This window comes from Hyla sarda, chromosome 2 (assembly GCF_029499605.1).
Source record: "Hyla sarda isolate aHylSar1 chromosome 2, aHylSar1.hap1, whole genome shotgun sequence".
In the NCBI taxonomy this organism is placed as follows: domain Eukaryota; kingdom Metazoa; phylum Chordata; class Amphibia; order Anura; family Hylidae; genus Hyla; species Hyla sarda.
Genome location: NC_079190.1, coordinates 324,838,222 through 324,858,620, shown reverse-complemented (window position 1 = coordinate 324,858,620; position 20,399 = coordinate 324,838,222). Strand labels below are relative to the sequence as shown.

The 20,399-nt window shown below is 42.0% G+C and overlaps 1 protein-coding gene across 2 annotated transcripts in view; it reads right to left on the bottom strand.

The window, feature by feature from the left end:
* Positions 1-6,725: 6,725 nt before the first annotated feature.
* The window catches only part of SLC6A17 (solute carrier family 6 member 17), an 84,831-nt gene continuing 71,157 nt past the window's right edge, over positions 6,726-20,399 (bottom strand). For both annotated transcript variants that reach the window (XM_056557926.1, XM_056557924.1), the window contains exons 10-12: positions 17,959-18,118; positions 16,345-16,507; positions 6,726-14,922 (exon numbers count right to left, since the gene is read on the bottom strand). In XM_056557926.1, the coding sequence (XP_056413901.1) occupies positions 14,554-14,922; positions 16,345-16,507; positions 17,959-18,118 (692 nt within the window). In that variant the 3' untranslated portion in view covers positions 6,726-14,553. The remainder of the gene's footprint in view (positions 14,923-16,344; positions 16,508-17,958; positions 18,119-20,399) is intronic.

The window sequence follows — 20,399 nt, the reverse complement described above, 5'->3', positions numbered from 1 at the left end:
ACGACAAAACAAGTCGGGTTTAGAATAGTAAATGAGGGCCATTGATTTTGAAATGCTGAGCCTTTCATCCTAGCTGACACAACGCTTCAGAGACCATGCTGTCCTCTTTCATTTTCTTCTCCATCCCCAGCTCAGACTACCATGATGACTTCTTCCAGCCAGAACTTCACCTCTTCAGCATCTGCAGTCTCCACATTTTTAATGCAAACTGTAATAATGCCCCCTTATATCCTGCACAGTAAATGTGGGTAGAATAGTAGTTCCCTCATTAAGCAGATATCTTCCCCCCACAGTAGAAAGGTAGGTATGTCCCTCAGCAGTTAGTTCTCTTATTAGGGAGTCCCTCCCATGGGCAGGTATATAGGGAGATAGGTAAAAAAAGATCCTTAGGTAGGTAGATTGATCCCGCCTAAGTAGGTATATGTATTGGTGGTAGGTAGGTAGGTAGATTGTTACGCCTAGCGCTCCGGGTCCCCGCTCCTCCCCGGAGCGCTCACGGCGTCCTTCTCCCTGCAGCTCCCCGGTCAGCGCTGACCGGGAGCGCTGCTCTGCCATGGCCGTTGGGGATGCGATTCGCACAGCGGGACGCGCCCGCTCGCGAATCGCATCCCAGGTCACTTACCCGTTCCCATCTCCTGCGGTCATGTGCTGGCGCGCGCGGCTCCGCTCTCTAGGGCGCGCGCGCGCCAGCTCCCTGAGACTTAAAGGGCCAGTGCACCAATGATTGGTGCCTGGCCCAATTAGCTTAATTGGTTCCCACCTGTTCCCTGGCTATATCTAGTCTCCTCCCTTGCACTCCCTTGCCGGATCTTGTTGCCTTAGTGCCAGTGAAAGCGTTCCTTGTGTGTTCAATAGCCTGTGTACCAGTACCTTGCTATCTCCCCTGACTACGAACCTTGCCGCCTGCCCCCGACCTTCTGCTACGTCCGACCTTGCTACTGCCTACTCCCTTGTACCTCGCCTATCTTCAGTATCTTCAGCAGCCAGAGAGGTGAGCCGTTGCTAGTGGATACGACCTGGTCACTACCGCCGCAGCAAGACCATCCCGCTTTGCGGCGGGCTCTGGTGAAAACCAGTAGTGGCTTAGAACCGGTCCACTAGCACGGTCCACGCCAATCCCTCTCTGGCACAGAGGATCCACTACCTGCCAGCCGGCATCGTGACAGTAGATCCGGCCATGGATCCCGCTGAAGTTCCTCTGCCAGCTGCCGCCGACCTCCCTACATTGGTCGCCCGACAAGAGCACCAGCTGTCGTACTTGACCTCCATGACACAGCAACTCCAGTCGCAGCTACAGCAGCTCCAGTCACAGCAACAGCAGCAACAGTCGCAGCTACAGCAAGTTCAGTCTCAGCTACAGCAGCAACAACCATCTCCTCCGCCAGCTCCTGCACCCCTTCCGCAGCGAGTGGCCACTCCTAGCCTCCGCCTGTCTTTGCCGGACAAATTTAATGGGGACTCTAAGTTTTGCCGTGGCTTTCTTTCCCAATGTTCCCTGCATCTGGAGATGATGTCGGACCTGTTTCCCACTGAAAGGTCTAAGGTGGCTTTCGTAGTCAGCCTTCTGTCCGGAAAAGCCCTGTCATGGGCCACACCGCTCTGGGACCGCAATGACCCCGTCACTGCCTCTGTACACTCCTTCTTCTCGGAAATCCGAAGTGTCTTTGAGGAACCTGCCCGAGCCTCTTCTGCTGAGACTGCCCTGTTGAACCTGGTCCAGGGTAATTCTTCCGTTGGCGAGTATGCCGTACAATTCCGTACTCTTGCTTCAGAATTGTCCTGGAATAATGAGGCCCTCTGCGCGACCTTCAAAAAAGGCCTATCCAGCAACATTAAAGATGTTCTGGCCGCACGAGAGACTCCTGCTAACCTGCATGAACTCATTCATCTAGCCACTCGCATTGACATGCGTTTTTCTGAGAGGCATCAAGAGCTCCGCCAGGAAAAAGACTTAGATCTCTGGCCACCTCTCCCACAGTCTCCACTGCAATCTGCGCCTAGGCCTCCCGCCGAGGAGGCCATGCAAGTGGATCGGTCTCGCCTGACCCTGGAAGAGAGGAATCGCCGTAAGGAAGAGAATCTCTGTCTGTACTGTGCCAGTACTGAACATTTTTTGGTGGATTGCCCAATCCGTCCTCCACGTCTGGGAAACGCACGCTCGCACTCAGCTCTTGTGGGTGTGGCGTCTCTTGATGCCAAGTCGGCTTCTCCACGTCTCACGGTACCTGTTCGGATTTCCACTTCAGCCAGCTCTCCCCTCTCAGCCGTGGCCTGCCTGGACTCTGGAGCTTCTGGGAATTTTATTCGGGAGTCCTTTGTGAATAAATTCCGTATTCCGGTGACCCGTCTTGTCAAGCCACTCCACATTTCCGCGGTCAACGGAGCCAGGTTGGACTGTACCATACGTTTCCGCACGGAGCCCCTTCTTATGAGCATCGGATCTCATCACGAGAGGATTGAACTTTTGGTCCTCCCCAATTGCACCTCGGAAATTCTCCTTGGACTTCCCTGGCTTCAACTTCATTCCCCAATCCTGGACTGGTCCACTGGGGAGATCAAGAGTTGGGGGTCCTCTTGTGCCAAGAACTGTCTAAAACCTGTTCCCAGTAACCCTTGCCGTAACTCTGTGGTTTCTCCTGTATTCGGTCCCCCTAAGGTCTTTAAGGACTCTGCCTGCCACAGGAAATGCCCCTCCCCCCCTCCCAGTTCCATCAGGCAAGCTTCTGTGTCCCCTCATGGCCCTCGTCCTGGTGTCACACTGCCCCGTGCCAGGTCTCGCCCTCTGCCCTCTCTCCCCATTCCTACTCCTGCGGTTCTGCCTGCCGTTGAGGAATCCCTCCATCCTTTCCCGGTGTCCTCATCCCAGGGGAGGCAGTTACCCGATAAAGAGAAGGGGAGACCTAAGGGGGGGGGTACTGTTACGCCTAGCGCTCCGGGTCCCCGCTCCTCCCCGGAGCGCTCACGGCGTCCTTCTCCCTGCAGCTCCCCGGTCAGCGCTGACCGGGAGCGCTGCTCTGCCATGGCCGTTGGGGATGCGATTCGCACAGCGGGACGCGCCCGCTCGCGAATCGCATCCCAGGTCACTTACCCGTTCCCATCTCCTGCGGTCATGTGCTGGCGCGCGCGGCTCCGCTCTCTAGGGCGCGCGCGCGCCAGCTCCCTGAGACTTAAAGGGCCAGTGCACCAATGATTGGTGCCTGGCCCAATTAGCTTAATTGGTTCCCACCTGTTCCCTGGCTATATCTAGTCTCCTCCCTTGCACTCCCTTGCCGGATCTTGTTGCCTTAGTGCCAGTGAAAGCGTTCCTTGTGTGTTCAATAGCCTGTGTACCAGTACCTTGCTATCTCCCCTGACTACGAACCTTGCCGCCTGCCCCCGACCTTCTGCTACGTCCGACCTTGCTACTGCCTACTCCCTTGTACCTCGCCTATCTTCAGTATCTTCAGCAGCCAGAGAGGTGAGCCGTTGCTAGTGGATACGACCTGGTCACTACCGCCGCAGCAAGACCATCCCGCTTTGCGGCGGGCTCTGGTGAAAACCAGTAGTGGCTTAGAACCGGTCCACTAGCACGGTCCACGCCAATCCCTCTCTGGCACAGAGGATCCACTACCTGCCAGCCGGCATCGTGACATAGATAACCAGTTAGAGAGCTAGAATTGTAGGTAAGTATGTAATAGCTAGGTAGATTAGTAATCAAGTAGCTAGGAAGATAAGTAGGTAGGTAGCCAGGTAAGTAGGTAAATAAGTAGGTTGCTAGCTTGGTAGATAACCAGGTTAGTAGCAAAGTAGGTTGGTAGGTTACTATGTAGGTAGATAGGTAGGTATGTAACTAGGTAGGTAGCTATGTAGGTAGGAAGGCCACCTCCGCGTGGTGGATGGGGGACATGTTTGGATCAAAAAGTGCGCTAAGAGCCTCCATTTTTTTACCAAGAGTGCTGCTGCAACTTTTTTTGTATGCTCTGTATTTGCCACAGCAGCGTGGACCTGTGTATTAGGTAGTTGTGCTATGTTTCTTTTTGTTTTTGCTGTGAAATTTAGGGGGGAGTAGCACCCTCTCTAGCTGTGCACCCCTCCCCTTTTTCACAGTAGGTTTTTAAATTGATAGTGGATCCAGCATGTCACCCAGTCAAAGGCCATATGCCCAGCAGAGGTGAGTGAAATCACTGTTAGGGTCCCATCCGAAATGAGGCCACCTCCGCGTGGTGGATGGGGGACATGTTTTGATCAAAAAGTGCTCTAAGAGCTTCTATTTTTTGACCAAGAGTGCTGCTGCAACCTTCTTTTTTGTATACTAGGTAGGAAGGTTGGTAGCCAAGTAGGTAGCTAGATAGGTAACCAGGTAGGTAGCTATGTAGGTCCCGCATCGCCTTGGTGGCACATCATCAGAACTAGATGATGAGGAGGACGAGGAAATAAGGAAGCTGGGGTCTTCCTCATCCTCTGTGGCGCTTTCAGTTTCAGAGGCAAGTATGGCATATAGCTCCTCTGCTGAAAACGCCCTGCGGGCCATTTCCCCACTCTAATGGGGATGGGGGGGGTGTGTATGTGTGTGATGTGGTGTGAGACTACCTCCCTAACCCGCCCTAACCTAACTAACTAACCCCACCCTAACAGAAAAAATATAAACTAAAAGGGAAAAAAATTCCTGTACCTGTTTGCCCTGCGTCCTTAAGGACTCAGGATGCAGGGCGTATGCATACGCCCTGCGTCCTGAAGAGGTTAAAAATGTTGTCACAAACACTCAGAAATGCGCTGCTTCCATAGATGGCAATGCATTAATGAGCGGATTTCGCAGAAAGAATGAATGTTCATGCTTTCTGCAGAGTCCAGGAATTTGAATTTCCATGGTGAAAACACCTATTAGCCCTCATCTGAATCCCACTGAACAGTGGAAGGAGCTGAAAAATACCATCTGGAGAAGACACATTCACACCTGAGACAGCTGGAGCAGCATCTTATGGTGATACCTGTAGACAAGTGCAGAATTCTCATTGAGAGTTACAGAAATCACTTGACTGCAACTTCAGCAGCTGATAATTATTGAAAGGATTAAGATTTTTTAATAGTAGTAATTTACAAATCTGTTTAACTTTCTGGAGCCAGTTGATAGAAAAAAAGTTTTTTCCTGGATAACCCCTTTAAGTTCAGGGACCATCATTGTTGTCCAGGACAGATTCATTATTTTGTTTTTTTTTAAATGATTATGTTGAACCACAATTCAAAAGGAATGTCTAATTTTTATCAGTTAATTTTTAGTATTTTTTTTATTCATTATTACTTTTGTCAGTTTCAAGTTACTTCAGGGAGGATTGTGGGTTTTTCTTTCTTTAATGGAGGGGTACCAACAATTCTTTACACGTCTGTATGTTTGGAATGGCCCCACCAAACATTTGGCCCACATCTGAAAATGACTTCTATCCCCCCTCAAAAAAAATATTGACTTAGTGTCTGTGTTTGCTATTTCTTAATTTCCAAAATTATGCTATTCCCGACAGCTAGGACCTCTCAGAAATGTGCCGTCTCATATCTCATACACAGCAATGCATTTCCGTGCAGACTCCGCAAGAATTCCACCATGTGCACAGCGCAGTAGAGTCCCATTGATATCAATGCTGCTGCAGAATATCCGTGCGGAATTCCGCACAAAAATTCAGTCATGTGAACATACCCTAAAGCTTCATGTAACAGCTGTGTAAAAAAAAAAGTTGAACTTAGCATAATACAGTCCCTGTACAGGTGTATTTGCATTTGCTTCAGATTCTATATGGTGGCATGCATAAGTTATTTCTGCTGAATCCATAAAAAAAAAAGCCATAAAAGTATGTAGAAGTGCTTCCTAGCCACCTATCCTCTTTCCCTCGGTTGCAGGAATAAAAAAGAAAATCCCTGTTAAATAGCTAATTTGTCATGTCCCCTCTCATTTACATGAATGGAAGGGGCGTGGCAAGATTTTGTGAGGGGGCATGGTGTGATGTCACGTCTTCTGCTGTGGGAACCCAGCACTCTTATCATACTGTTTAGATTGCCAGGTGCTACACGGAGATCGCGGGGGGACCCCTGCAATCAGACATCTTATCCCCTATCCTTTGGATAAGATGTCTCGAGATGAAGTACTCCTTTAAAAGGGGTTCTCCGGCGCTTAGACATCTTATCCCCTATCCATAGGATAGGGGATAAGATGCTTGATCGCGGGGGTCCCACCGCTGGAGACCCCTGTGATCTTGCATGACGCACCCTGTTAAAATCAGTCCCCGGAGCGTGTTCGCTCCAGGTCTGATTATGGTAGATCACGGGGCCGGAGCATTGTGGCGTCACGGCTCCGCCCCCTCAATGCAAACCTATGGGATGGGGCCTGACAGCTGTCACGCCCCCCGTCCCATAGGCTTGCATTGAGGGGGCGGAGCGTGATGTCACACTGGGACGGAGCCGTGACGTCACAATGCTCCGGCCCAGTGATCGACAGTAATCAGACCCTGAGCGAACACGCTCCAGGGACTGATTTTAACAGGGTGCGGAGTGCAAGATTACGGGGGTCCCCAGCGGCGGGACCCCCACGAACAGGCATCTCATCCCCTATCCTTTGGATAGGGGATAAGATGTCTAAGGGCCGGAATACCCCTTTAAGTCCTTGCAGGAACAGTGAGTGGCACAGCGTAGGTGAATGCTGCAGACAGATACATTGTTATTTTATGGAACAAGAAATACACAAAGAAACACACGAGGCATTCTTGTAAGAACAGAGTTTATTTCATGTACATGAGCACTGTCTGATCTGTTACACGTGTTGATGTCTACACTGAACAGAGCACTGGAGAACACTCATAGAAGATATCTATTACACAATGAGCAAACATTGTATCTGACAACAGATACACATAATATGCTGCATTAGGGAGTGATATAACAGCATGTCAAATACACTCCTTAACCATCACAAAATGTCTCTGCCACAAGGTGGAGCCATTTCTCAGTGCAGGAGACTTTTATAAATAACACATCAGGTGTTGAGGTTCGGCATAAAATACACATACAGTATGAAGCAAATTCATCTTATTGAAACTGGGCCTGCCATTTCATTACATTGAAACCAATGGCCTACTGTCAAGTTACAGTTTACTTTTTATAATTTTAGAAACATCATTCTTTACAATAGGTACCGCTGTAACTGGAAGGACTTGCCAACACATATCTGGTTGGACAGGTTCACGCAATATTTTTATCTTAAAACCAAGTTGGCATCCAAAATATTCCTCACAGGTAGGTTATATGACCAGCCATAGATAGATGCTGTATAGTTGGAATCCAGCATCTGGAGTGAAGACTGAGTCCTCCATCATGTAGCGTTATCATACAACACTATCAGTATGTGCTTCTATTCTACAGAAATAATGTATAAACAATGTGCCTTCATTGTGCTTAAGATTATATACTGTGCATTCATTACAGTTTCTCGTGTATATATTTATCTATATTACCATAAACTATGAAATTATTGCTAATGTGCCATTTCATTCTATTTCTTCCAGATGCCATTTTATATCAATTGTTTTATTTATGGTTCCTATGGGTTCTGCTGATCGTGGCTACAATGGTAATGCTGGTCTTACATTGTAATAATGTCATAATATAGATGTCATATACATATACAGCATGAAAATGCCACAATTAATATTATTTTATAGGAAAATGTATTTCCCAGAATTGCCAGACTTTAGAGAAGTTTATTATACAGGAAGGTGGTCATTTTAATGTCCGGCATGTAATCTCCATACCTCTGTCACAATGCATAATAACAGTAAACAATGCTTCCAGGATTCATTATATACCATTGTGACTGACATCCAGAGAGCATAGTTGTTGGAATCCTACACAATCATATTCTGCCACAATAAGGGTTAAGAGAGTAACACCCAAGGCCAGTGCCACAACCATTGCTATTACAAAGCAGGTGACTAGTCTCAAGTACAACCTGACTTGGAATGTAAAAGGGGAATAGATAAATATATGGTCCATTAGCAATACTTATGTATTTGTTGAGAAGGTTACATAAACAATACCTTACCAATACCTAGGACTGTAATGAATCTCCTTATACGCTGACATCAGGAATATAACTAACTTGGATCCCAAGGGGTCTTTTAAAGGGGTACTCCAGTGGAATTTTTTTTTCTTCAAATCAACTGGTGCCATAAAGTTAAACAGATTTGTAAATTACTTCTATGACAAAATCTTAACCCTTCCAGTACTTATCATCTGCTGTATACTACAGATATACTTCAGGGACATTTGTGAAGTTCTTTCCAGTCTGACCACAGTGCTCTCTGCTGACACCTCTGTCAGTGTCAGGAACTGTCCAGAGCTATGGGGATATGCTTCTAATCTGGACAGTTCCTGACACGGACAGAGGTGACAGTAGAGGGCATTGTTGTCAGACTGGAAAGAACTTCACACTTTTCTCTGTAGTATACAGCAGCTGGAAAGTACTGAAAGTTCTGGCACCAGCTGACTTGAAAACATTTGTTTTCCACCAGAGTTCCCCTTTAACCTCAATCTCCCTCCATGTTACAAGTAAACATCTCTACAATTATAAAAATTTGTTACCAATCTCCTTTTACTAATTGTACCCTATGTCAGGAAGGGGCTACTTTAGTCAGGCTACTTAAAGTAGTACTGCATTAGGAGCATGCAGGAGACTATAAGGTATGAGGAAGACAGAACATTCCACAGAGATGTCAACTATTATCAGCTCTCTATCACCAACCATTAAGATGGTACAGGAATATTAATCATTATCGGGAAGGGACACTTAACAAAATAACGTCACATTTTTTAGACTCGCGTCTGTTTTGTGCTGAATTTGCAACTTTGAGTCTCTCTCTCTCTCCATTTCAAAAGAGACTTCTGCTTCAGACTCAGGCTGGGTTCCCACTACATTTTCTCCCATACCGGAGTGCATACGGCAGGGGAGAGCTAAAACCTCGCGCTCCCGTATGTAATTCATTTCAATGAGCTGGCCGGAGTGAAACGTTCGGTCAGCTCATTTTTGCGCTGTATGTGGTCAACCACGGTTTGAGGTCTGGTTGTAAAAGTGCATACGGCGCAAAAATGAGCCGACTGAATGTTTCAGTCTGACCGGCTCATTGAAATTAATTACATACAGGAGCGCATATGAAGGCATACGGGAGCGTGAGGTTTTAGCTCTCCCCTGCCGTATGCGCTCCCGTGTGGGAGAAAATGTAGTGGGAACCCAGCCTTACATATGAAATGCTAGTCTAAGTAAGTTTTCCCCTACATGTTTCTCCTATTATTGCTTGACACCAGTTTCCTTCCTAGAACAGATGCCTTTTTGTTACCATCATGTAAAGCTGCCTTTCAGTGTATAACCGGAATCTTGTGTGGAGCGGCCTAGAGTGCTGGTAATTGTGTTCTCTTATTAAAGGAGATCTGTAGTGCTCTAAACTTTATCCCCTATCCGAAGGATCTCCTGTATGGGGCCGTGATCTAAAACCTTCGGATAGGGGACAAAGTTCAAAGCATTACAGATCTCCTTTAACTTCTCTTACATTATCACACTTATTATCACATAGCTAAATCAGTAAATACATCTCTCCTAGTTTATTTATTGCTATATGGTTTTTATTTCCTTTTATTTACAATGCTAACATCTTACATTATACTATCAGTATTTTACACAATGCCCCTGTCGTCATTCCCTAAGCCTACATTACAGCTGGGCAGAGTGGGGTTGTGAGTTTACAGAACATCTGGTGAATACAATAATCAATTCTTATCCAGTTTCCTTTGTGCTTCTTGTTTTTTTCATGTGCTATTTTAAACCTATGTATTTTTAGGGCAGATTAGATATCATCTGAGCTGCCCCATGAGACTGGTGAGGCCTTATAGTGCGCTCTGGAAATGCTTGTAATTGGCCCATTACTGGCTCTCTCCCAGGCTATTAATTGCATGAGTTTGCAGGAGATCAGGTGGCAAGGATGTTGCAGAATATTATCTTTCAATAAGGTTTGGAGCAGGCTTCATCCAATTCTTATGTGCATTCTGCTTGACTTTTGCTCCCAAAGCAGGATACATTCTACATGGCTCTAAAATATACAGGCACATAGATTATTCTAACCATAACACACAGTGTTAACTAGCCCTATCGCTAGCTTGGAACATTATACACATAGTAAATTACACAAGGCAACAAGCAGTTCTGCAAAAGCTACGGTCACATTCAAGTCACTGGAAAAGTAAAGCTAATTTACAGTATACAGCAATATATACAATGTATATAAATTAATTCACAAGATACTGGAGAGACAAAATTTACACATACATGTACAATATAATATACAATATATTAATTATACATTTAATTTAGAGTATGTAGTCCTACCCATGAAAGTCCTAAGCGTCTTCATGATATTCATTGCAATAGGAAAATATTCTGTTTACAGATATTAACATATGGTACCAAGCTTAAGGTTGCTTGTTGGATGTAAAGTCACTTTTTTATTATTTGCATACTATAGACAATAGGTGAGTTTCACAATATACAGATGCCAGGGTACCAAACCTGAACTGGTACTGCATGTGACATTATAAGATCAAGTTGCAATTAAAAAATATACTGACTCTCACTGTTGCCAATTCCAGTTATACATTAACTAAAAATAAATGATAAAATGTTAAAAGCCCTCAGGACATGTCTGTGTTTAAATGCTTTTATTCCACATTAGAAAAAAAGGTTAGCATCTTTTCTGGGGAGAAGGAGGCTATGCCAAAAAATCTAGTGTGGAGCTTTTTGGAAAGTGGCTATGGCTTCTGTGAAAAGGGCAGGGCTTGGATGTGCCAAAAATGCTCCCATCTTTGGTATAAAACTAAGCCAACAAAAAGGAGGTGCAAACTTTTTGAATTTACATCCTCATCTGTGTCATGCCCCAGATTGCTGCTGCACACTGTATTTATGGATGATGAAACAATAAAGAATTTTACTTATTGGGAGAAGCACCAGGATTGGAGAGTTTTTACTGATCCACATATTGCTGTCTGCCAAAATCCAAAGGAAATCGGGTACTTCAGGGCTACTGACCCGCTCACATAGGACATGCTGCATTAGATGTTATGCTCTGAGCATAACCAACCTAGGGGAGCAGAACTTAACTTCACCCTGCACTGTATAATAAGTGTCCTCGGATTATGCACTAGGATCGCACTCCTGACCTGTTTTATATTTTATTCGTATGCCACTCCTTCTGACACAGTATGAACCAATTGTATACTTAGGATTATTAGACTGTTACCTCGATGTCAGACACACATGGGGAATGGTAACATTCTATTGTCAACTTATTCATCCATTTCCAAGAGGCTATAAGGAAATATGCTATAAAATTATTTTGTGGGAAATAAAAGAAACCTATCAGGTGAGCTGACGGATTCTCTTTAAAAGAAGCAACAAAAAGTACTGAAAAAACTACAAAGTATTATAGTTCTGAATTCCACAGTGTGTCGTTTATATGGGCTACCAAAAATGTTGGGACCCTGAGTTATAATATTTCCATCCTAGTTAAAGTGCATGTGTTCCAGAACAAAAAAAATAAAAAAAACTTTAAAAACCTTAGACAAGCTTGTCCATAAGATACCATTTAAATTATATGACTTCTAAGATCACTTATTGTTCAATAATTATACAGCAGATACTTTTCATAGCTATGAGCAAAGATTGCGTTTATGCCGCTTTGCCCATTTTATACCTTTAGATAAATCTTTTGGCCAAAATAGAAACCCCTTGTGATACTTGCGGGCGTGGCACATGACATGTTTTCTCTTTAATGTAGATTAAATTTTGCATAATTTCACCCTTAAATTATACACAGTATGTCTGGATATATTAACATCCATTAACCAACACAATAATATGGGCGATGGCAGTTCTGTCCCTGCTCATTCTACGAAACAGTCGAGGTGCCAACACTCAGACCCTGATTGACAAAATTTCTGACATATTCCTAGGACATGTCAATAGTTATTATGACAGGTACATCTTTATAAGTGCCTATAGAATGCTATTTACACAGGTTTTTATGTGCCATGTTATAGAGCATTGCTTTTAAGGAAGAATAACCATGTCATATGGCAAAGCTTAGGGCAGCATACAGTGGCTTGTGGAGTGTCTATGGCTTTAAAGGGGTACTCCAGTGGAAACCTTTTTTTTTTTTTTAAGTCAACTGGTGCCAGAAAGTTAAACAGATTTGTAAATTACTTCTATTAAAAAAAATATTTATCCTTCCAGTACTTATTAGAGACTGTATATTACAGAGAAAGGTTTTTTTTCTGTCCAGAGCAGCATAGGTTTGCTATGGAGTTTTGCTCCTGTTAAATACACCCAAACTGTGTTTATTACAGCCCCAGCATGCACTGAAATTATACTGTATAATGCATATTATGTTCATATCTATGTTCAGTTGTTGTGATTGAAAAAAACATTGTTTCATAGACTAAAAAAAATCTTGGGTTTGCAGGGTCACTATTTATAATGTATCCACTGCTGCAACATTACTTTAACCACTATAGTTCATGGTTCTTATACTTTTTGCATAATCCCATAAATGCTTGTAAATGTTCATGATGGACACACAGTAATCTAGTATGTGAATTTAGGACAATTTTATACATAGTAAAAATGATTGTTCCTATGAAGACTCTGAAACAGCAAATAAATCAAGCCATATTATGTGCTAAAATGTGTAATCTGAACTGAAGAAACATGAAATCCTAAAACATCACATGATCACAGTCTATGCGAGAAGACAGTAGATAGTAAGTTGATAACAAAGATCCTTTTGTGCCATAACTTTCCTACTTTCAGGGTGGTCCCTATTGGCCTCTCCCTGCCTTATCCGCCTTGAATGATAAATATTTTCCTATACTCCAACAGGGAGAGCTCTATAAGAGAATCAAGGCTAGAGGGGCAGGGACTAACCATCAGGGATTGACAACTCTTAGTTCTGGCAGCTTGAAAGGGACGACAGATTTCCTTTAATAATGTAGTATTATAAGTACATTTATAAGTAGTGGTAGTATAAAATAATTAGATTTTTTTTTTTATAAGAATACAATTGGGCAGTAAGCTAACTTTGGGCCAGCATAATATATCATGTAAAAATGACTATGGTTTAAAATTCACCAGAACTCTTTCTAGGTATGGTAACATTTGTGTGTAGGTCTAGTCTCTTTTTTTAAGCTGTGATCCATTCCATTGGGTATACATTTTTTGAGGACATTAAAAAACAACATCTTTTTAAGATGGGCACTTATATGGTATTTCTTGTGTGCCACTTTTTGCTGCACAACCTAACAAAAGCAAGTCGGGTTGACAATATTAAGTCAGGGCCATAGAGTTAGACAATGGATCCATACAACTCTGTTGGGAGTGCTTATACCTTAGGTGCTGCTATGTGGATGAGGAATTTTCACATAGTCAGTTGTACCACCTTTTAATTTGACATTAAAGTGTATGTGTAATTTAGAAAAACTTTTGACATGTCCCAGAGACAAGTCAAAATTTTGATTGTCGAGGTCTCGCTACTGAGACCTCCATGATCAGGAGAACGGGAAGAAGCATGCAGTACTGCACTTCATTCTCCGGCTTGCAGCGATCTTCATAATGCTTCTCTGAACAGCCCCCTATACTGGAGCCACAGGACAAAGATCGCTGCAAGCTAGGGAGTGAAGCATGCTACCATGTGCTTCTGCCTGCTTGTTTTCCTGTTCAGGGGATCTCAACACTAAGTCTTACCAAAGTTTATTTTAATGACAGGGACACTTTAATCTTGTTTTGTTTTTTTATACTTTGTGTATTATGCATTGTATGCTTCATTTTAAAGAAAAAGCATCACAACTATCAAAACAGTAAGTCATGAATAATAAAAAATAAATAGGAATATCATTTAAATATCTTGATTATATGTATTAGGGTTTTAAAGTTTAAGAACTTCTTAAAATGAATCACATCAAAGTATAAAAATAATAGCTATATTTTCTCTTTGTTTTATATGTTCAGCATTTATCTATTCAGACTTTCATTGATTTTACATAAGTTGTGCTTACAAACTATGCAGGTTACCTGGTCCTGCGAGTGTGCTTGGTAGACTTGTGCAAACGGTTTCAATAATTCAAGTGGAGGGGGGGGGGGGTTAAACACAAATAAGAGTTAATAAAGGTATCATACCTGTGTATAGACATCAATTATGCAGTGCTATACACCCACTAGCTTTTCAGATATATGCATATATTATGGCAGGATGTACAAATTTGCAAAGCAGAAGCAAAGTCGATGATTTGTAGAAAAATGCAGTACAGATGACATTTCTAATGTAGCGTAGATACACAGGTTGTGTTGTGTTGGGAGAAATCCATATGTGCTTTTCAGTCTTAAGCAACCCATTGCTTTGTTCGGTCTGCAGGGAAGTGTTTTAGAAAGTTCTATCATTTACAAAACAAAATGTTAATTGCATTTGACAGTATTGTAGTATAAGCCATAGTGTAGGATCACGATTCTGTTTCAGGAGTGGTTGCCATTAGATATCCACTTCCATACCGTCCATTTGATGCTCCACCCAAATCCAAAGGACAAGCATTTTCTGGGCCCAAGTATGAGCGATGGGATGGCATTGGAGATGGGGTCTCACTAGGCACTTTACTCAGAATAAAACGTGTTTCATCATTATCTTCCAAATTGGAGATATCTTTCATCATACGGCCTTTCTTATATGACACAGACAATCTATTGGAGCCATCAGGTATTAAATCAAATTGCCAGAGAATGAAAATGACAGGCACTGGTAGGATTGCTACTATTATGAGACAAATAAGTAATGAGAGAGCCCATGTAGGATACAACAGATATTGTTCTTCAGCCTGGAAAAGAAAAATTGGTATGGTGATATTCTACCCCAGAGCCAATTCACAGACGTTATAAAGAAGGAGAGAAAGCTGGTTATATTTAGACTAGCTTCTATTAGCCATGAGAAAGCAGCAATCATTGCTTGTGTAGAGTTTCTCTTGCAAGCTCATTGGTTTTATACCTTTTGTTTGCTTTTAAAAGGAGTTGCCTGAAATTTTTTTTTTACATTAAGAGCAGCTAAGGGTGGAAGTTAAAACACAAAATATATTTATTCAACTGCTGCCAATACCCCACCGATGTTGTTCCGATGATGCTGGCCCTGCTCCCCACTTCTGCCTGCTCCACCAATTACTAGCAAAAGCGAGTCACTGGGCGCTTCTTATGTGTAAAGACAGAACAGGAAGCTCTAAGCAGTGTGACCAGCAAAGTGGACTTCTGTTATGTTAATGCTGGGAGTCCCTGCTATAAATAGAGTTTCCCACTAAAGAGCAGAAGGTGCACCAGATTTGGCACACCCGCTGCTCCTGAGATGGGCCTGTTGCCATACAGCTGTGGGCCCTGCTTGGTCTGAGCAGGAGGCATACGATGTATACCTCATGCTCAGTCAGCCAATAAGGGATTAAGTGGCAATTCATATGGATCTCTGCTTACTGCAAACCCTTCTCACTGCATAGAGATTTATACAGCTTCAGTTGATTTTAAAGTGTACCTGTCATCTCCCAAAAAAATGTATATATTGTAGATAATACATATATATTTTTAATATACACATTGGTTAAAAATGTGTATATTTATGGGTGAAAAAGTGCTGTCTCTGCAGCTATTGCCTGTGAGGAGTCCAAATACATGAAGTGAGGACAGGACAAGCAGGGCTCTGTGCAGGCCAGGAGCATGTCATAGAGCCTCAGTGCACACGGTCCTGCTTGTCCTCACTGCACAGAGCCCCACTTGTCAATTCCTGTATTTGGACTCCTCAGAGACACAAAGGCAAAAGCTGCAAGGATGAAAATGTACATCAATTTTAACCAATGTATATTACAAATATACATAGAATGGTACTATCTACTTTATTTAAAGAGTTTTTGTTGATGACAGGTACACTTTAATAGTAGCTACCGGTATATAAAATTTGTAATCGCTTTATTTAGCAATGGCTGCAGAGTGTGGCTGGGCCCACAAGCTACTTTTTATTACTTTTCCCTTTCCAACTGCATTGTCCAAATCCTTTATATACCTCTTTATTCCCTACAGCCCCTTGCCTTATATGTCCATATTGTTCCATCTAATATTTTGTTTTTATTTCATCTTCTCGCATACTAAATCCCGTTAACCATGTTTAAAAAAAAATTGGGAGTAGATAAAACATAGGGGAAAAAAATCAAAACCCTAATCCTAGAAATAAAACCTACAGTTCATAAAGGGTATGTGTTACTTACCAATTCTTTGTTCCAAGCACTGTATCCCGGAGGACTGAAAGCTAGCTGAATCACGCTAGCTGATAGCAGAAGCGCCATAAAGATTGGGGAAACATACTTCCATGCATAAAAGTAGTAGAGGTATGGACGAAATCCAAGCATCTCTGTGAGCTCCTGCATAAACCTGAAAATGTACACAGAGAAAGTGTGTCATCCAACAGAGTAAGTCTTGCTATTGGACAAAGTAAAAACAGTTAAGGCAAGGGATTGTCTAGGATACGGAAAAAAGGCTTGCTTTTTTGGGGGGGCGGGGGGTTTGGGGGGGTCTTCTCCAGAAAGAGCACCACTCCTGTGCAAGGGCTTTGTCTGGCATTGCTGCCTGGATGTATTCGAATAATTGGTTCTTAAAAAATAAAAACAAAAAAAAAAACCTTTTCCTTATTCCAAAGACTTAACTAATTAACTCATATGAAAATTTTCATATTTGTACTATAAGGAGAGGAATCAGTCAAAAAGGCTCTGAAAATATAGTAAAATGAATATAAAACCATAAATAAATAATTTGAGCACAATGTTGGCGGCAGGGCTATCAGAAAGCAAGGTGTGAACAGAGCTTTACCCAGAATAATTTTTAAAGGCATATTTCCTGAGCCACCTTATGATATATCCCTTGATCAGCACTCCAGAGACTGAGGGCATAGGTTCATTCATGTTGCCATATCCACTTTAGTTTATGGGAGTTGTGTTTTAAAGTAATACTCCCAGACATTTATGGTATATACAGTCTATCTACTATCCGTGTCACAGATAGAGATACCACTTTAAGTTTTATTGGAGCTCATATAAACAGTACTTCCTAACAATGTGGCCCTTGGCCCACAAAATGCCATGTTGTAAATGGCCTAGGACATGTTATCAAGATTCCATGGTGCTATGGGTAATGCAGTTATTTCCTTTCCACTAGTTTTCCTCCATATCCATACAGCTAACTGCAGGTGGTTCTTTCCAAATAAGAATATTATTTTAGTACAAGAGTAACAGATAAATGGAGACAAAGGGAAGTACAACATATGGCTGAATTGGTCTTCAAGACAATTCTGCTGGTATTTCCATTACATTACTACGTAAGTATCTTAAAATGTATGTCAATCTTAATATGTCTTTATTAAAAAATCTCTTTTGCAAGTGGAATGTAAAATTTAAGCGGTTATCCAGGAATAAAAAAAATAAATAAAAAAACACAGCTAATTTATTTCAAACACAGCTCCACGTCTGTCCCCAGGTTGTGTGTTGTATTACAACTTGGCTCCATTCACTTAAATGGAACTGAGCTGTAGAACCACACCCAACCTGGAGACAGACGGGGAAAGTTTTTTGAAAGAAATTACCTCTGCTTTTCTATTCCTGTACAACCACTTTAAATGTAGCTTTGCAGCTGTCATATTTTATGTAGAGGCTCAATTATACATACAACATAGAAAGTGTTAAGAATAAAATATTCTTCCACTTGCTGATATTTCTGCATTGCTGCCTTTTGTCGTCCTTCCAGAGGAGTACAGTTCAGATGGAACCTACTTGAAGAGAGAAGGTTCAGGTTGGAGGTGTTTGTTAGACAAGGAGTGGGAGGATTCTTACTTCTTTGTGCCATACACCCAAGCTACTGCAATGTTTTCCAGGATGACCACAATGGTGAGTGGCAGTGTGGCGGAGTAATCATCAAACATGGTGACGAAATAATTTCCAGAATGTTGAACAAAGATCAAGCCCAGCAGGAAGGCAAGGATGCAACAGCTGACTACAAGTATTAGCAGAAAGAAAAATTAGACAGTGAAATGATGTGCTTGGAACATGAATGTATCAGTATAAACATGCATGCAAGTCATACATGCAACCCACAGCGGATCGGGACAGTTCTGCTTTCAGCAGAACTTCCTCATTCAGGATCCACATGGTTTTGCTGTAAATGTTAAATCAATTGAATCGACCATTCGTAAACATGCTAAGCCAAAGGTCTGCACTCCACAGACTGATGCAGATACATAATCTTCTAGATGGCAGAAAAGCTATGCCATGACTAAATACACCAGCAGATGAACTGGAATTCTGAAAAGAATGACTGTAAATATCCATTATTAATAATGTGCAACAAGGAACTCTATATCAGCAGTCATTAATGGTAATGATTCTGTCCCTCCTCGTATACATATATTATGGTCTGGTTGGTGAACATGCTTATATGGCAGTCACACAGGCATTGTCTGAAGAGGGAAACCTGGTACACACATCTGTTTTTGACATAAGGTACAGTAGGTGTTCATCACCTCCCATTAGTATTGGTTCATCTCTACTGGTTGTTTAGTGTTGTCATTGTTAATACCAGTCTGCTTAGCTGTAATTCTACCACACAGGTAAGGAATAAAAAAATCTAGAAAAGAATACATCAACACAATATTATATTGTCAAAGTGTCAGCAACGCTTGAGGGCAAAATGTTACCCTGTACCATGGTAGCAAACAAGCAGGGTTGCCCATTTTAATAAAATTCCTATAAATATTATTTTAACATGATTTATTAACTGCAAACATTTAACATTATTATAATATCTAGGACTGTCATTAAAATAATTTAAAAAAAATTCTCTAAGGGTCAGTTCGCACGTCCTTATTTTTGCTGAAGATTTGCTGGGGGGAAAAAATAAGGACGTGTGAACTGACCCTACAGTATATCTGATGTACAAGATTTGAAGCTGCTAATTTAATGCTGCATATTTCAATGTAAACTTAATAACTGAGCACAGCTTCAAATCCTACACATCAAATATGAGCAGGGTACTGTACGTGTGAATACAGCCTTAAAGAGAATGTATCACCTAGACTTTTATTTTTTCCTGATTAGAGCCAGATACTGAGGAGTGTTCTTTTTTCAAATCTGTTTCTATTGTAATTTTTTTTATATATTTTTTTTGTGCATAATTATGGGGGGCAGCCATCTTGCCTGAACTGTTAACAGCATTTAATCATATGCTTTATAGCAAGCCCCATGGATATAGGCAACAATAGACAGGAGTTGTAACATTCAGATAAATAGAACATGTGTCTGGACATGCTCAGTGACCTTAATAGCATAATGACCTCTTGCCATAGTCCACCTGTGTAGATGTGTCTTGTGTGGATTCACCCTAATACACATTCTGAAGATGTACATCAACATGTAGACTATCGAGGACATCTTTAAATGATTGCTACCTTTTTATTTACAGTAGATTTGTAATAAATCTAATTCTCAACTTCTATTCCAAGCATTATTATAATCTTTCATCTGTGTTTTTATGTCACATTGTTATTTCAATGAAATCCTGCAGCAGCACAAATGAAGAAGATTCTCTTCCTGCAAAAATAAGACAAATTATATGAACTAAATCTACTGCTTCATAGCTTCACTGTGTTTTTTATTTTTTTCTTCTGTGGGACAGATCAAATCTGGGAAAGTTATATTCTATTTCCTTTCCCCCAATATAGGATTGGGGGGGGGGGGGGGGGGTTATGACAAAGCGGTGCTGAGCTGCAAATGAGTCTACTCATTTGCTACTCCTTATGACAATAGATTCGATGATGATTACCATGGATACCTCTTTTTCTTGGGATATTAAGCTTGTAAATGCCTATATGCAGTTAAAGGCTCTGGGGCTAGAACTAGAAGGCTTTCAAGAAATAGACAACTTTGATAAATCTCCCCCAATGTGTCTATGTCCCGCATCAATATAGACCAAACTACAGAGGGTTAGGCCGGTCTATTGTGCGCCTAATTTAAAGTCGCACGCTCTTGATAAATTCTGCGCACGGACTTTGGGATCTATGCTTTGGACTGTATTTAAACCTGCTCCAGCATGGTCTGAAATTTCGGCGTACTTTCAGCCGATACATCTTGCCGCTGAAAAGTCGCTTTTGATAAATTCAGCACCAATGCATTTTTCTGTCTAAAATAGACTAGAATGCATCATGTTCTAAAAAATCCTCTAAAAGCAAAAGTCCCAAAAAGTTTGCACATATTTAGACTGCGACAAATTTAGATGAAAA